Source organism: Stegostoma tigrinum, chromosome 17 (genome assembly GCF_030684315.1).
Source record: "Stegostoma tigrinum isolate sSteTig4 chromosome 17, sSteTig4.hap1, whole genome shotgun sequence".
Taxonomy (NCBI): Eukaryota; Metazoa; Chordata; class Chondrichthyes; order Orectolobiformes; family Stegostomatidae; genus Stegostoma; species Stegostoma tigrinum.
The window spans coordinates 56,973,797-56,992,785 of record NC_081370.1 but is presented as its reverse complement, the minus strand read 5'-3'; the positions used below and the strand labels follow the sequence as shown (position 1 = coordinate 56,992,785).

The 18,989-nt window shown below is 40.8% G+C and overlaps 1 protein-coding gene across 2 annotated transcripts in view; it reads left to right on the top strand.

Annotated features, from left to right (window-relative positions):
• slc17a6a (solute carrier family 17 member 6a) overlaps nucleotides 1-5,076 on the top strand; it is a 64,995-nt gene extending 59,919 nt beyond the window's left edge. For both annotated transcript variants that reach the window (XM_048546061.2, XM_048546059.2), the window contains 2 exons: nucleotides 999-1,126; nucleotides 2,855-5,076. In XM_048546061.2, the coding sequence (XP_048402018.1) occupies nucleotides 999-1,126; nucleotides 2,855-3,187 (461 nt within the window). In that variant the 3' untranslated portion in view covers nucleotides 3,188-5,076. The remainder of the gene's footprint in view (nucleotides 1-998; nucleotides 1,127-2,854) is intronic.
• The last annotated feature ends 13,913 nt before the right edge of the window (nucleotides 5,077-18,989 follow it).

Genomic DNA, 18,989 nt, shown 5'->3' with positions numbered 1-18,989 from the left:
GTTAGTGTTGCATGACTGACTTTACAAAGATACATTATCATAATGTATGTATTCCAAATCGAAGCCAGCTCTTTTGATTGCCAGCTGTTTATAATTCAGTCATGGGAAGTGAATGTCATTGGCTATGCCGGAATTTGTTGCCCAACGCAGTTGCCTGTGAGAAGGTGGTGGTGAGAGCTGCCTTCTTGAACCACTACAGCCTATTTGGTATAGATAGAAGCTTTAGTGGGGAGGGGGTGGGGTGTTCCAGAATATTGAACCTGTGGCAATGAAGGAATGGCATTATCTTTCAAAGTCAGGATGTTATATGGCTTCGAGGAGAACTTGCAACTGTTGGCATTCCCAGGCACATGCAACTCTTGTCGTTTTAGATAGAAATGGTTATGGTTTTGGAAGGTACTGTGGAAGGAGCCTTGGTGAATTTCTGTGGTATAAATTAAAGATAGTTCACACCACTATTACTCTCAGAGGTGGAGAGAATGAATTTTAGTGGATGTCGTGCCTATCAAATCCAGGCAAGTGGGAAGTATTCCATCATTCTCCTGACTTGTGCCGTATAAATTACGGACAGACTTTAGGGAGCCAGGAGGTGAGTTATTCATCACGGGATTCCTAGTCTTTAACATGGTCTTGTAGCCACTCTAATTATCAAGATTGTTCAATTTTATTTCTGATCATTCATAACTCTTTGGATGTTGATGGTGGGGAATTCAAATGGTAACACCATTGAATGTTAAGAAGTGATATTGATTCTCTCTTTTTTGGAGATGGTCATTGCCTTGCCGTTGTGTGGCATGAATGTTACTTACCACATGTCAGCCTAGTAAGATTTTGTTTAAGTTAAGGAATTTAAATGTACTGGGATGAATAAGAGTGCTTTTTAATTTGTAGTTGCATAGTGGACTGAAAAACAATCTGTTGCCTGACTCCCCAGTTAAATGTTTACTCTACTTTGTAACAAAGGCAGTTTTATAACTTTTTTTTAACTTTGCATTTAGGATTCAATGTTAACCATTTGGATATAGCGCCAAGATATGCCAGTATTCTCATGGGAATTTCCAATGGTGTGGGAACACTATCTGGAATGGTCTGTCCAGTTATTGTGGGAGCAATGACAAAGAACAAGGTACGACTTTTGTTTAATCAGCAACTGTAGCACACTGGAGTAGAATTGTATGCAAAAAAGGATTGGAACACTACATCAACAAACTGATTGTTCTGTGCCCAGAAAGGGTTGGTAATATCTTTCTGTATGATGGAGTCTTTGTCCATGGTGTGTTGATTCAGTTCTCATCTCCTGCACTATTCTTGACATGTTATGCAAAACATTTTTAACATAGCATCAAGATATTTAGGATAATAAATGATGAAATCTCAGGCTAATTAATTAATTATCACTGTTGAGTATCACTGTCTGGGGTTAAAAATTTTTAAAACAGAGTTATACTGTCATATATCACAGAAACAAGCCCTTCAGTCCCACCAATCCATGCAATATTGAGGAATATTTACCAGAAAGACTAATTAGACCTATTAATTTTCTACATATAAAATGCTTTATATGCTTGGGATATTAAGTTGTTACAGCATAAGTTAATTAAATATCATTACATAAAATCTATTTTGCCATAATCTGTGCTACTCAATTTTCTCCGGTCATTGCAGAAGACTGTTACTTCATAGCAATTTACACAAATTGTGGCTCAAGTTTTGAACATCACTGAATCATTCAACAGTTTAAGGACTTGCATTAAACTACTTGATATTCCAGTTAACATCTCAGGAGCACAAAAGCTGACGTTTCGGGCCTAGACCCTTCATCAGAGAGATGATGAGAGATCTCTGATGAAGGGCCTAGGCCTGAAACCTCAGCTTTTGTGCTCCTGAGATGCTGCTTGGCCTGCTGTGTTCATCCAGCCTCACATTTTGTTGTCTTGGATTCTCCAGCATCTGCAGTTCCCATTATCTCTGATATTCCTGTTAATTGTCCAATGTATGTAATATATAATGACACTGTCGGGGTAATGTCATTTTATATTCTTCCACAGTGTTCCAAACAGCCATCATACCACTGTGATGTAACAATTCCAATATCTACATTCAGCTTGGTCTGAAAGTCCTAAGGTGGGACATCAGTCCTGGTAGCTTCACAATTGTGCACAAGCAACACAATCGAACCACAAATTTAGATTTTTTTTTGTTTTATTCATTCAAATGGCTAGGCCATCATATATAGCTCAGACAGCAGTTAAGAGTCAAACACAATGCTGTTGGTTTGGTGTCATATATAGACTGGACCACGTAAGGATGGTGGATTTCTTTTCATAAAGGAATGTATTGAACAAGGTGAGTTAGTATGATAATCAACGGTGGTTACGTTGTTTTCATTAGTCTGTGTTTTTTATTGAATTCAAGTGTCACCATTTTCCATCAGAGATAATGGGAACTGCAGATGCTGGAGAATCCAAGATAACAAAGTGTGGAGCTGGATGTACACAGCAGGCCAAGCAGCATCTCAGGAGCAACCTAAGTTCATCCAGCTCCACACTTTGTTATCACCATTTTCCATGATGGGATTTGAACCTGTACTCCACCACACAACTGATTAGTCTAGATTACTAGTCTAATGACAATACCACTACACCACTATCTCCCCTTTGATGTAATCGAAGAGTATGATTTCTGTGCGTGCCTCAGGGAAGGGAGTTAAGGGGAAAAGAGTATCCAGTAAAATTGGAGGTGCAATACCAAGAGAGCAGTTGAGACTTTCAGCAGTGTGTAACAAGCTAAGCCCACACTATTCAGACAAATTGTGGATGTGCAAAATAGGTTTCACTATGCTTTTTGTTCACAGACACAGAGAGAGTGGCAGTATGTCTTTCTAATTGCGGCCTTGGTGCACTACGCAGGAGTCATTTTTTATGGCCTTTTCGCATCTGGTGAGAAACAGCCTTGGGCAGACCCTGAACAAACAAGCGATGAAAAATGTGGTTTTATACATGAAGATGAACTGGCGGAAGAAACTGGGGACATTACTCAGAATTATGGCACGACAAAGTCTTACGGGGCCACCACTTATAGCAACGGTGGTTGGCCAAATGGCTGGGAAAAAAAAGAAGAGTTTGTACAAGAGGAAGTTAAAGATTCCTACTACTATAAAGAACATGAAGAAGGAGACTATTCATAACAGGGAAAAAATTTAAAAAAAATGTCTATTCAATATTTTGTAGTGTTTGTGTCCAAGATTCATTGTGATTGTTTGCACAGAATTGTGTGGTGTGAATGTCCACACATAAGAATGGCATTGTTAACAGTGTACAACTTAACAAAGCGGCATTTGAGTCCAATCTGTACAAAATGGTGGTGTGCATCATCTCAATTCAGGCTTTACCATTTTAGAATGACTTGGTTTTTTTTTGGCGGGTGGGGGATTAGGGGGATTTCGATTTCTGATGGCTAACCCATGAACTGCCAAGAGATGTAACAGGAATTAGAATGTTTAAGTGCTGAGTCAATCAGCAAGCGATGCTTTGGGTGGCTTACTGGGTCCTTAATCAAATAAAGGGTAAATTCCAACACAGGTGCTCATCAGGAGGTTTAGGTTGTGAATCATTTTGTTAAATTTCAGATATTGAAGTTAATTTTAAAATATTCCAGTGGATCTGAGCCAAAGTTTAATGCACATTAAATAGATGTTCAGATATTTGGAGCACGAAAATCTCTCATACAGGTCTTGGAAATTAAAACCCAATGCCCTGTGTACTTCCTAGAATATGCATTTTTCTTAAATGAATAATTTTATTGATAAAATCCCATTGAATCAATGCAATAGAGTCTTCATACATTTGATAGCCAAAATGCATGTATCATTATGTCCATCTTGGCTGTGTAGTAAGATTGCCTTCAATTTTCCAATAAGCCAACCAAACAGTTTGTATTTTACAAGTCTCGCCATTATTATGAAAAGAAGTATGCAAGAAAGATTTGCAATAGAACACACATAATAATAATTTAATGTGAATTATTGATATTCTAGATAAGTAAATAGCTTTTATAATTAAAAATAAACTTATTTAAGAGTTATCTGTATTTGAATACTGTTAGCACTCCAAAGAAAGAGATTATTTATGAACTACAAAGCAGTCAATGCTTTGCAAATTTTTAACTTATCTTAAAAATCTTGGACAAAAATTTATCTTCACCCCAGATGTAGGATTTGCATTAAATATTTGACTGACAAACCAGGAAAAGGAAGTTGGAGTGGCAATCCTCATCAATAACCAAAGGTGGCATGCCTCATCAGGTTTAGGTGTTGCATCACTCAACATCCTTTTCGGCTAAGACCATTTCCCCTCCATACTATTGGATTCACCAAGGACTGCAGCATTTGTGTAAAAAGCAATAAATACACATAATAACCTGCATTGTCTTGTATTCTTAAATGTGCTCCACTAATGTAGTTTGATATAGCTTTTGGTTGTAGGCAAGAATTATGCTGGATTCAGCTTGAGACATGCCGCACCCTAAATTGAAATCACTTTCCTCAGATGATCACAGTTCTGTTGATTATTGGTACAGTTCCCAAGTTGTGTCAACCATTTGCTGCTATACTGTGCATTTCAGATGGTGTAGGGGAAGGGGTTGTTTATATTTGCTGGCTATACTGTACTAGTGGATGGAGGCTGTTTTGGTGTCTGTTGTCCAGTATACAAGTCGAGAATGTCTTCTATTACTAAAGGGGGAAACCTACTTGAACTGAAGGTGTTGCCCTTACTTTGTGCCTCAAAGTGCTGTGAAATGTGATCATGCCGTTGCTGTGTACTTTGGAACGATGTGGACTGTGTCACTTTTGTTGCTGCAAGAAGTGTTAATAAAAAGTTCTATCTATACTTTTATACAAAAGCCACGTTCTTCAAGCAAGAAGCTTAAAGATGTTCATTTTTACTTACAACATGTCATCAACAATAGCAAAACAATAGCAGACAGTATTGGCCATTTTAAGAGTTGTAAGCTTGTTACAAGAGTTTTGGGCATAATTAGGATGTTTGTATCATTAGACCCTATCGAAAATGAAATATTCTTTCTAAGTTTTGCACACAAAAGTGATTCACAATCATTAGTCACATCTTCATACATTTTTTCCATTCTGATAATAAGTCTTATTTTGAAGTTTTGTAGGATATACAAACAGTTTTAAAATGTATTCCCCCATAAAAAGACATTTTTGTCTCTTTTAAGTTCTTGCTCCATATCTTTGTGTATTTCTTGCACTTTTCATGACTTAGTTGGTTACACTGTTCAAATTGTATTTTCATTTGTTTGAACAGACCTGGTGTAAGAGAAGTTGCAAAGGGAAAGCTGTCTCCTAATTTGGTCAGAGATAGTAGGAACTGCTGATGCTGGAGCCTGAGATAACAAGGTGTGGAGGTGGAGGAACACGGCAGGACAGGCAGATTTCCTGATCCTCTGATGCTGCTTGGCCTCCTAATTTGGTCTTTGCGTATAAGGACTATAAGAACAGGAAGCGTGATCTGAAGATATGAACATATTGTCAACGGTATTTCACTCATTTCAAGGAATTATGATTAGTAATCAAAAAACACAATACCTTCCATCTATGTTTGAATACAAGGCTAGTAATAGGAACAACTGTGGAGATCAGTGCAAGGAAGGTAATTGCTGAAAAAGTATTTTTTCAATATATGTTCATTCATAGGATGTTCACATCACTGGCTAGGCCAGCATTCGTTGTCCATCCTTAATTGCCCAGAGGGCAGCTAAGAGTCAACCATATTGCTGAGAGTCTGGAGTCACATGTAGGCCAGACCAGGTAAGGATAACATATTTTCTTCTTTAAAGGACAATAGTGAACCAGATGGATTTTTCCCAGCAATCAATAATGGTTTCATTGTCATCATTGGAACTTTAATTCCAGATTCTTTAAAAAAATGAGTTCAAATTTCACCATAGATGGATTTGAACCTGGGTTGAACTTGGCCATTACCTGCTTTATTGGATTAATAGTCTAGTAACAAAAGCACTAGGTTACCACCTCCCTAATACAGTACAATGTAATGGCAATGAGGCCACATTACGTTACATTCACCACAAGCATACTGCTTTTCATTGTATTCTTTCTCTAAAGAGGTTTGGAAGCGATTGATGATAAGATGTTTATTGATGCATTTGTGGGTTGGTGTGACTTTACTAGGATCAGGTAACCATGCCTGTGCATCATGTGGGGAATGGACAAGTTGAAAATCACCAAGGGGTATTGGTTGACCTATTGTCACCATGTCATGTAGTACAAGGTGCCATACGATGAAGCAAAATAGATAGCTGGGCGACATTAATTAGTCCACTGAACTCAGATCCTCAGATGTCATGCTAAAGCTGTGTGGCGTTCTGATCAGACTGCGTGCAGTGAATTGTGAACTGTTTAGGTTTCTGTAATATGAAGGACTATTCATGTTCTACGGTAAGGGCAAAATGGAGCAATATAGCTGAGCTTTAATATCAGAGCCCAGAGTGATGCAGATTGACTTAAACTAAGGCTCCTGACATCTGAAAAGTGTATGTTATGCATTTAGCGAGATGCAGAATTTCAATATGAATGGTACTTCTGACCGTACAAGGGCATAGATTCAGCGTTGTGAAGGGCAGATGTAGTTGAGATGTTAGGACTTCTTTTTTTACAAACAATTAAAAATACTCCAGGAGGACCAAAGTTTTGAATTTGATATGGAGCAACCAGATACTGTAGCAGATTTATTTTATTAGATAGTTTTATTGATGATTAGGGAACGAAAGCAAGTTGATGAAATTAAGAAACAGATCATCCATGAACTAATTGAACAAGCTTGAGAGGCATATTGACCTGCTGCTATACCATTGTTTTTGAACATTTTAGGATTTGTATTCCAAAAAGTGTGGACTCAAGCCATATCTTCAAATGAATATGTCCTGTGCCTTTGAAAAATGTGAGTCCAAAATATTAGCCAAAGGGAAATGACGTTCTTTTGTCCATGGGTCAGGACATGGAGAGGAGACATTTTCTATGCCTGCAAGCCCTGTCCTGTGGATATGTGCCCTAGAAGGTCAGAATTTCATTACAGGTTATGGAAGTCCTTGGAAGGCAAGTGGCTGGCCAAAGATAAGAGTGGAGGTTGTTGGCTGTTAGCTGTTAGGAGAGAGTGGTGTAATGGCTCAGTGGTTAGCAGTGCTGCCTCAGAGCACCAGGGACCCGGTTTTGATTCCAGCCTTGGGTGCCTGTGTGGATTTTGTACATTCTCCCTGTATCTGCATGGGTTTCCTCCCACAGTTCCAAGATGAGCAGGCTAGGTGGATTAGCCATGGTAAATGCAGGGTAATAATGATTGTGAGGGTCTGGTTGGGATGTTCTTCAGGGGATCAGTGTGGACTCAATGCATTGAATGGACAGAATACAAGCACAAAACATTAAAATTGATGTGAAAATGACTAAAAATAATATTGTTTAATGCTTCTTGTCCCACATACAAAATTGCTTACCTGGAACTGGATGGCTGTAGATCCTGTCACATAAGAACATAAGAACTAGGAGAAGTGTTGGAAAAGGTTATAAGGGATAGTATTTATAATAATCTAGAAAAGAATAAATTGATTAGGAATAGTCAGCATGGTTTTGTGAAGGGAAGGTCATGCCTCACAAACCTTATTGAGTTCTTTGAGAAGGTGACCAAACCGGTAGATGAGAGTAAACCGGTTGATGCGGTGTATATGGATTTCAGCAAGGCGTTCGACAAGGTTCCCCACATTAGGTTATTGTACAAAATGCGGGGGGATGGAATTGTGGGAGATATAGCAGTTTGGTTTGGAAATTGGCTTGCTGAAAGAAGACAGAGGGTGGTAGTTGATGGGAAATGTTCATCCTGGAGACCAGTTACTAGTGGTGTACTGCAAGGGTCGATGTTGGGTGCACTGCTGTTTGTCATTTTTATAAATGACCTGGATGAGGGCGTAGAAGGATGGGTTAGTAAATTTGCAGACGACACTAAGGTCGGTGGAGTTGTGGATAGTGATGAAGGATGCTGTAGGTTGCAGAGAGACATAGATAAGCTGCAGATCTGGGCTGAGAGGTGGCAAATGGAGTTTAATGCAGACAAGTGTGAGGTGATGCACTTTGGTAGGAGTAACTGGAAGGCAAAGTACAGGGCTAATGGTAAGATTCTTAGTAGTGTAGATGAGCAGAGAGATTTCGGTGCCCATGTACACAGATACTTGAAAGTTGCCACCCAGGTTGACAGGGCTGTTAAGAAGGCATACAGTGTTTTAGCTTTTATTAATAGAGGGATCAAGTTCCGGAACCAAGAGGTTATGCTGCAGCTGTACAAAACTCTGGTGCGGCCGCACTTGGAGTATTGTGTGCAGTTCTGGTCACTGCATTATAAGAAGGATGTGGAAGCTTTGGAAAGGGTGCAGAGGAGATTTACTAGGATGTTGCCTGGTATTGAGGGAAGATCTTACGAGGAAAGGCTGAGCGACTTGAGGCTGTTTTCATTAGAGAGAAGAAGATTGAGAGGTGACTTAATTGAAACATATAAAATAATCAGAGGGTTAGATAGGGTGGAAAGGGAGACCCTTTTTCCTAGGATGGTGATGGCGTGCATGAGGGGGCATAGCTTTAAATTGAGGGGTGAAAGATATAGGACAGATGTGAGAGGTAGTTTCTTCACTCAGAGAGTAGTAAGGGAATGGAACGCTTTGCCTGCAACGGTAGTAGATTCGCCAACTTTAGGTGCATTTAAGTCGTGATTGGATAACCATATGGACGTACATGGAATAGTGTAGGTTAGATGGGCTTGAGGTCGGTATGACAGGTTGGCACAAAATCGAGGGCCGAAGGGCCTGTACTGTGCTGTAATGTTCTATGTTCTATGTTCTAAGAAGTAGACCATCTGGCTCCTGGAGCCTGTCCCGCCATTTAATAGGATCATGGTTGATCTTTTTGAGACTCAGAACCATTTACCTGCCCGCGCACAATAACCCTTAATTCCTTTACTTTTCAAATATTTATTTAGCCTTGCCTTAAACACATTCAGCGAGGTAGCTTCAACCGCTTTACTGGGCAGCGAGTTCCACAGATTCACAACCCTTTGGGTGAAGAAGTTCATCCTGACCTCAGTCTTACATCTGCTTCCCTTTATTTTGAGGTTATGCCCCCTAGTCCTAGTTTCTTCTGCTAGTGGAATCAATCTCCCTGCCTCCGCTCTACCTATTCCCTTCACAAACTTATATGTTTCTATTAAATCTCCCCTCATTCGTCTGAATTCCAATGAGTATAATCCCAGCCTATTCAGTCTCTCTAACCCTCTCAACTCTGGAATCAACCAAGTGAATCTCATCTGCACCCTTTCCATTGCTAGTATATCCCTTCACAAGTAAGGAGACCAAAACTGCACACATTACTCTAGGTGTGGCCTCACCAGGACCCTATACAGCTGCAGCATAGCCTCCCTGTTTTTCAACTCCATCCCTCTAGCAATGGCAGACAAAATTCCATTTGCCTTTTTAATTACCTGCTGCACCTGCAATCCTCATGCACATGGAACACCCTAGTCCCTCTGCATAGCAATGTCCTGCAAATTTTTACCATTTAAAGCATAGTCCATTTTGCTGTTATTCCTACCAAAATGGATGACCTCACGCTTATCAACATTGTACTCCATCTGTCAGACCTTTGCCCACTCACTTAGACTATCTATATCCCTCTGCAGACTTTCAGTGTCTTCTACACACTTTGCTCTACCACTCACCTTAGTGTCATTGTAAATTTTGACACACCACACTTAGTCCCCAACTCCAAATCATCTGTGTAAATTGTAAACAATTGCGGACCCAACACTGATCCCTGAGGCACACCACTAGGTACTGACGGCCAACCAGAAAAACACCCATTTACCCCTTCTCTTTGCTTTCTACCAGTCAACCAATCCTCTATCCATGCCAATACATTACTTATAATACCGTACAACTTTATCTTATGATTCTTCTGAATCATCTGAAGTTCTCGATGTTGAAAATTAATATTCTTTAGGCTGCTCTTCTGCTGCTTTGGAGGGGTAGGGTTGAGAGTCCATGAGGACTTTTTAAAGCAAGTCTTAATTGAGGCAGGCAACAGTCAAAGCGTGCTGAAGAAACAGGAACATGCCCTGGAGTGCTGAGCTTTACCGTGCATTTCTTCTGCCAGATGACTGGGAGTCAGGTAAGAACCATGGCTAGCATGAATGAGGCACAGATTATTGGAGGAGCTCTGATGACGAGTCATCTAAACTTGAAATGTTAGCTTTCTCTCCACAGAAACTGCCTGACCTATTATAATTTCCAGCATTTTTAGTTTTCGGTACAGATTATTGGAATCATGGGTGGTAAAGTAAAAAATATGTCATCGCAAAATCACATTAATCAAAACCGTGTTAATCAAGGATTACCAGTACACTATAAGTCCTTCAATTCACCTCTTTCATAAGTGGACATTTAAATTTTAAGTTGTTTGATAGATCAGGCAGCTCTTTTAAAAACTCTTCTAGTTCTTTGGATGTTTTGATAGTTCTTTGACAACATTTTGACAGCTATGAAAGCTTTATAACAGCTTTGATCACTCTAGTTTTTAGGCTCAATATTGTCTACATTTCACAAAGAGTACCAAACCCTTCTATGAAGGTACTGATCTAAAGGGCATCTGATGGTCTCTAAAGCCATCAAACACCCCTAAGGGAACCTGAACTTCCCCAAGTTTACTGAGAACCATTTCCAGAGTCATAACCCAAAGCTTGAAAGAGACAGCCTGATTATCCAAACTAAGTTAATTGAAGCAGACCTGCATTGGCTTAACCTGCTCTGTGCCCTCTGGGTTTCAAAAAGTGAGAATACCAAATTGTAAGATAATAAAATGTGAGGCTGGATGAACACAGCAGGCCCAGCAGCATCTCAAGAGCACAAAAGCTGACGTTTCGGGCCTAGACCCTTCATCAGAGAGCGGCTCTCTGATGAAGGGTCTAGGCCCCAAACGTCAGCTTTTGTGCTCCTGAGATGCTGCTTGGCCTGCTGTGTTCATCCAGCCTCACATTTTATTATCTTGGATTCTCCAGCATCTGCAGTTCCCATTATCTCTAATACTAAAATGTGGTTGAAACAGATATCTCGCCATTTAAATACCCAGCTTTCGACATGAACCACAGTGAAGACCACGCCACCCTGTAGAAATCAGCGATGACCAGCCGGGGTGGGTCAGGACATGCAATTTTCAGGAATTTCTACAATTTCTACCATAATTGTGACAGAGAGAGAGAGAGAGATAGAGACAGAGAGAGTCTCCATCATAGTGTGAACCTGTGTCTCAGATCAGATGGAGAATATAAGACAAAGCGTAGTCTCAACTTGCTTCTGCATGTTCATACGACTGTGGACCAGATCATGTGCAATGCTTTTAATTTCCATTAGACAGAAAGATAGAAGAATTGAGCAGAGGGAGAAAAGGAAAGGCAAACAGATGGTTTGCTGATGATAAGCCGAGAAGGAAATAGGCATCAAGCTGGGAGCTAGTGAGAAGTGTGAATTGTCCAAAATATGCTGGCTGTGCTTGGACCAACTCAAGCATATTAGGACCTTTGGGATAAGATAAAAAATGAACATGGAGGAAAGTGCTCATGTTCTGAAATTGTTAAACTCTAAGTTGAGTCCTAAAGAATGTAACGTACCTAAATATAAGATGTTGTTTCTCTATTTTGCATTGAGTTTTGCTGGAGCATGCAACAGGTCTGAAACAGAAATATTGGCATGGGAGCACGGTAATGTGTTGAAGTGATAGGCATCTGGAACATCAAGGTCATTTTTATGGACAGAACCTAAGTGTTTGGCAAAATGGTCACTCAGTCTGTGTTTCATCTCCCCACTGTAGAAGACGCAATTCAGCTGTCCCATTAATACATAACATCTGCTTTGTGGAATCAATCTATCTGAGCCATGATCCAAAAGACCAAAAAAAAATCAGGAGAGAAGGAGATAACACAATGTGCAGCTAGAGGAACACAGTGTGGAGGTTCTGGAAGAGTGAGCCATAACCCCACTGCAAAGCCTCTTCCAAGGATCGTTATCTTGAAGAAGTTGTCCTCCTCCCTCTGGAAAGATCTCAGTGGGTCTCACTTCCACTGCAACCCTCTGGTAATCTCTTCGGCCCTGAAACTCTTCGACCACATGGCTCAAGTAAACCAGCTACTCTCCTACCTATCTGGCCCTCCCAACTCACTGACCAATCCCCACCACTCCTGACCTGCACTCACCCATCTCCATCCCACCTACCTTCCCCAGCTCCACCCCTCTTCTATTTACTTCTGAGCTCCCTGTCTCCTCCCCATTTCTGAAGAAAGGTCCCGACCTGAAACATCAATTTTCCTGCTCCTCTGATGCTGCCTGGTCTGCTGTGTTCCTTCAGCTCCACACTGTGTTATCTCGCTCTCCAGCATCGGCAATTCTTGTTATTTCAGAACAGGAGGAGGCCTTTCTGCCCCTTGACCCAGACCTACCATGCAAGAAGTTCATGACCAAACTGGCCATGGCCTTAATTCCACTTTCCTGCCTTGAGGGGAAGCGATGGCCTCATGATATTTTCACTAGTCTATTAATTCAGAAACTCAGCAAATGTTCTGGAGACCTCGATTGGAATCCCACCATAGCGGATGGTGGAATTTGCGTTCAATAAAACAAAAAATCTGGAATTAAGAATCTACCAATAACCATGGAATGATTGTTGGGAAAATCCCATCTGGTTCACTCATGTCCTTCAGGGAAAGAAGACCGTCAGATCTGATCAGGTGACTCCAGAGCAATCTGGTTGACTCTCAACTGCCCTCTGAAGCTATCAAGCCACTCAGGGCAAGGGCAGCTAGGGACAGGCAGTAAATGCTGACCTTCCAGTCACACCCTCATCACACGAGTGAATTAAAGTAAAAAATTCCCATAACCCTTGATTATCTTCGAGGCCAAGAAGCTTGCAAATTCAGCTTCAGTTATAATGAATAATATAGTCTACTTTAGTCTCTGAGGAATGAAACTTCGAGAGCTTACATTACACCCCATCTTAATTTTAATAGTAGACCCGTCACTTTGAAACTGCCTTGGGTTCTGGAGTGCCCATGAAGGAAAGCACCCTACATGCATATAAATTATTAAGCTCCCTAAAAATTCTACCAGTTTCAATGAAGTTACCACTCACTATTTTGAACTCCAATGACGGTTCCTTTGAGCCATCTCCTGGAATCAATCTGGTGACCCTTCCTGGAAGTTGCATCAATTCAAGTGTATCCCAGGTTAACTGCATGCAGTATTCCATGCCTACTCTCACCAGCACCCTTCATTGATGTAGCAAGACTTTCCTATTTTATGCTCTATCTCCCTTGCAATAAAGTCCAGTGTTCTGTTCACCTTCTGAATTACTGGCTAAATTGGTGTGGAATTTTTAATGATTTATGTATGAGGACAACAGTGTTGGAAATAAAAGTTGGTGGCAGGTGAGCCACAGGGGCGATCATTGGGAGAAAAGTCATAAAACATTGCAAGGAGTGGCAGAATCTAATGAGCTTCACTTCCAATTACGAATTATCTTTGCCGGTTGCTCCAGCTCCATCAATCTGAGGTTCCCTCTGTTTGGCTATTGCTGCTCTTTTCTGTGAAGGAGATGCTAGACCCGAGTAACACCTTGGATGGGGCTATGGGCAATTAACCCAGCACTGCAGGAACAGAATGGAAGGTGTGATTTAAAAATACAGTGTTGATGTAGAGTGGAACACCTTTGTAGAGATTGCAGAACTTTCCCTTAAGGGAATAGATGTCCAATATTTTATACACTATAGATGGACTCAAATGGGATTTGGAGAGCTGACAGCTGATGCTGTGGCAATTGAGTGGGGGCTGGAGGCTGATCATCTCAGCCCCAGGCTATCCTGAGAGTTCCTCAGCACAATATCTAAGGCCCAACTACCTTCAACCACATTATCAATGATGTTTCCTCCATCATAAGTTCCAACATCGGGATGTTCGCTGATGATTGCTCAATGTTCAGTGCCAGTCATGATTCCTCAGATCCTGAAGTGATCTGTGCCTGCATGCAACAAGACCTGAACAGTATTCAGGGCTTGGCTGATAATTGGCAAGTTATATTTAACCCACACAAGTGTCACTCATTGATAATCTCACATAAAATAGAAACTTAGGCTTTCATTTTTCATGCTCAACAGCAAAATGCTGCAGGTGCTGTAAATTTGAAACAAGCACAAAGAATGCTGGAGAAGCTCAGCAGATTTGACAGCATCTGTGGGGAGAGAAACAGTTAATATCTCTATCCTTGACCTGTATCAAAGTTCCAGTGAAGCACAACTCAAATTGAGGGAAAAACATCTCATTTTCTGCTGAGGTACTGTTCAGCCTCGAGGTCTCAACATTGAATTCCATAACTTCAGTGAGTGACTGCATTGTGTCTGTTCTCCAGATTTTATACATTCTCTGACACAGCCCCTTACACCTTGTCTAGTTTGTAGCTTATTTGTTTTGCTGTTAGTGGAGACAGGGGGTTTGCTGCCTTTCACAATTTAAATCACATGCATTTTACATCATTTTCTTACTGTCTCAACTGCAACAGGGCTAGGTTAGGATTACTAACCCTCTACACCATCTGCCCTCTTAATCCCCCACCTCTGTCAAAAAATTAACGATGAGGCAGAGTTTGATAAATTGGAAACTACATATGCATATCCATTTGAACTTCTTGATTCCCAGCACTGACTTTATCACATAGAAATTACATGTGATGCCATGCACACATATATTACTGTCTATGCATCAAGAAACACATGATTTTGAACTGGACTTCAATGGTCAGGAGAGGGATGCTGGACTCAAAATGGGAGTAACCTTGGAGTGTGAAGGGAAGAGAGCCTGGAACAGCTCAGGACATAGGAGGGAGTGGCACGAGGAAGGCCTAAGACCCAGGAGGCCCTCTCCCTTTGTCTCCCTTCTGTGCTCCCCTGACTCTTTTATCTCCTCTACCCCTCATCTCCCACTGCATCCCAATCTCTCCCCTTCCTACTCCGTACCGATCTTCAACCCCCATCCTGACCAGATCTCTTCCCCATTGTGTCCTCTCCCGATCTTTACCCATGACCCTGTCCTGATCTTCTTAACCCTTTATACCACCTTGACCCCACTCCCCATCCCAGCATCATTCCCCGAAATCTGTGCATGCATGATTTTAAAGTGATGTACAGCACGCATATGTTGGTGACAGCAAACTGAGCCCCAAAAAATTTTTCCCACACCTTTCAGTTCTGAAGAAGTCCTATTGACTCAAAATGCTAACTCTGCTTTCTCTCTCCACAGATGCTGCCAGACCTGCTGAGTTTCTTCAGTAATGTCTGTGTTTCTTTCATGAGCATGAGCATTGCTCAACACCTCATCAGCAGCATCCTGCGGAAATGATTGATCTGTAGCATAATTATATCAGCCATTTAGGTTTTGGCAGATTATGTCAGGTTCTGACAATTTCATGGTGAGAAACTCAACTCTCAATTCCTCAAAGGCACAAGTCAATGGCTTGATGAAATATACTTTACTTGCCTGGATAAGTGTACAATACTCAAATAGCTCAGCATTTTTTAGGGCAAAACACCCACTTGATTAGCTCTCCGACTACCACATTAAACATTCATTCCCGCTACCAGCAGCACAGTAGCAGCAGTGTATACAATCAGCAAGATGCACTGTCACAATTTGCTGACAGTATTTTTCAAGTCCTCAGCCAAGGCTTGAAAAAGTCAACCGGATAAAAGGACAAGGCAGTAGATGTAAAGGAGAACTGCCAACTGCAAGATCCCCTACAAGTCACACACCATTATGCCTTTGAACCATATTGCTGTTCTTTCACAATGGCTGAGTTGAATTCCAAGAAATCTCTCCCTCGCGGCACTGTAAGTACACTATGCATCTTTGGCAGCTCACCATCTTCTCAAGGGAAATTAGTGGTTGGCAATAAATACTGGTCTAGCTGCTGAAGCTCAGAGCTTGTCAATGATTAAAAAATAAACGTCCGTAAATGGGCCAAAATTCACTCTATTTCCTGACTTACCTAAGGCAATGCCATGGGAAATTCACTAACATTTGATTAATATTTTGAGGCGGTGTCTACAAATAAAGTAACAGTAATGATTAGCTTAACATGAATTCACTGCCCTAGTAAGCATGCTAGCATTATTGCATCAGGCTAGCTTGCTATAATTGGTTTTTCTTGCTAATATGTTTCTTAATAAGGTGAAAGGTCTAGTGAGTTTTATGACTTGGGGGACCTTGGGCTAATTCTACACTCAATCTTAGAACAGCAAAACAAATGAATAACATTTGTTAGTTAATGTTGTCTATTTTTAATCAATAGATGAAACCTGAATATTATTTGCAGCTAACATGGGTCACTCTGAGCATTCTCACATTACACATCTTCCAGGCTGAATTAAAAAAGAACAAACATTGGACTTTTTCCAACATTTGGCTGTTGTCTCATAAATGGCCACGATCATTTGTGATGCAGTTTTATTTTCACTGTAGTTTTGTAGTTTAGTTTTTGTAGCTTTGTAGTCAACTAATAAGGAGTTTGAAATTAAACTGTAATGAGATACAGTCATGTAGGAACAAAACACAGCGATCCATCCTAGAGATTTCAGCCTCCGAGTTTCCAAACCAACAATAACATTTTACTTGAGAGATAGTAGGAACTGCAGATGCTGCAGAATCTGAGATAACAAGGTGTAGAGCTGGATGAACACAATGGGCCAAGCAGCATCAGAGGAGCAGGAAAGCTGATGTTTCAGGCCTAAACCTTTTCTGAAGAACATTTTTCTTTGTGGTTCTTAAGCGTGCCTCCCAACATTTGGTTCCTTTAAATACTCTTATGCCCCTTGCTGCTCATGGCTGTTTTAAAGTTTACCAGGATAACTCAGTTATGCACATCACTTTTTTTTGTTGTTTCATGGAGTCTTGTCTCAAGACTTAACATTCTGGACAGCTGGTCCCATAGCACTCAAAATTTGTCTTTATTTACCAGCTGCCTTTGACAGACAAAATATCTATTTAGTGTTCATCTAAAGTTTGGTTGCTCTGCTTAGTATAACCTAGATATCATTAAAGCTGATTAAAGTCTAAAGTTGGTTTGAACAACTAAAAATTTAATGTCGAAAAACAATAATTCTGTTCAAGTTATTTAAATTGTTCAAGCCTAGAATATCTAGGGATAAAGAAGCTAAATTTGATACATTATTTACTCCCTACTTTGTAACCCAGCAAGACCCACACTAGTTTAAAGTTATTAGCAAAAAAAACTTTTTAAACATCATCATGTGTGATAATGGATTTAGATTGCAACTTGAAATTTGAGTTCAGAGTAGAGGTAGAAAAGATCTGTGGTATCAGTCCCTGAAGGTAACTTATCAAAAAGAAGTCATGTGGAACAGTAACTAAAGGCATAATTTCCAAAAAAGGCATATGACCTAAGTTAATTGCCAAACAGGAAACCTATAATGTTCATGAATGAAATGTTTATAAAGTCAAACTTTTATGAAATACAGAGAAAACAGAGCAGGGGTCATTTATTTTTTGAGTCCAATTAAGAATCCAGTTTCATTTCAAGGGGAGAGTTTCAGCCCGCAGAAGGATTTACTATCAGAAGTCTCCATGCTGTCAGAATTTACACAAAAGTTTTAAAGCTGTCAGAACTTAGAAGAACATCAGGTCATCAGAACTGAAAAGAGTCAGATAAATAAGAAATTAAATGGTTTGTAGTGATTGTAAACAGGTCAGCCAGGAGGACCTCGCAAAATATGAACAAAAACAGAAGTTGCTGGAAAAGGTCTGGCAACAAGTGTGAAGAAAATATCAGAGTTAACATTTTGTGTCCAGTGATCCTTCCTCAGAACAGTCAGTGGAAAAGAAGAAAGATTGGAATGAAAATGCTGCCAAAGAGAGAAGCAAAACTTCTTCAGTGTGGACATGTCTGGAGGAGATGGGGCAGTGAATGTAAAAAAAAGCACCCTCAGTTCTTTTGGTTTTTATTCACATCGAATACGATTTCATTGATTGGGACTGTTAATCTGTTCCAATCAGGGAGCCCTGGCTGAGTGATGAGAACTGGAGTATCAGACATCCGATTCACTCTGAGAGCTGGCTCTGAGGGAATTGGATCAGTGTCAAAAACTCTCCACAGTAGATAAAGGGTGGCTTGGTGAGAGAGATAATGGGAACTGCAGATGCTGGAGAATCCAAGATAACAAAGTGTGAAGCTGGATGAGCATCCAGCCCCACACTTTGTTATCTTATATAGGGTGGCTTGGTAATAGGATCATGGCCTCAGGAGAGTTATTTCAGGTTAAGACAGAAGTGAAAAGAAAAAAGATTGAGACTTTGTTTTATTGATAATGTTAAGACCTTTCAAAGCTGTCTATATGTAGTTCTGAGACAGTAAGAACGGCAGATGCACTTGGAGTCAGAGATAACACAGTGTGGAGCTGGAGGAACACAGCAGGCCAGGCAGCATTGGAGGAGCAGCAAAGTTGATGTTTTAGTTTGGGACGCTTCTTCAGAAATGGGGGAGGGGGAAGGGTGCTAAGAAACAAATAGAGAGAGGAGGGGTGGGGCTGGGGACGGTAAGTGGATAGCAATAGGTGAGTATTGGTAGGGACTGGAGGGGATTGGTCAGTGAGGTGGGAGGGGCCAGCCCCCTCCTCTCATCCCCGCCTCCTTGAGCTGACACAACCTGTCCATCTTCCTTCTCATGCATCTGCCCCACTCTTCCTATTGGCCAATCTCTATACCTGCATCCATCAATCAGCATCCCACCTACCTTCCCCCTGCCCCACTCCCTCCCTCTATTTATTTCTGAGCTGTCTTCCCCCTCCCCTGTCCTGATGAATGGT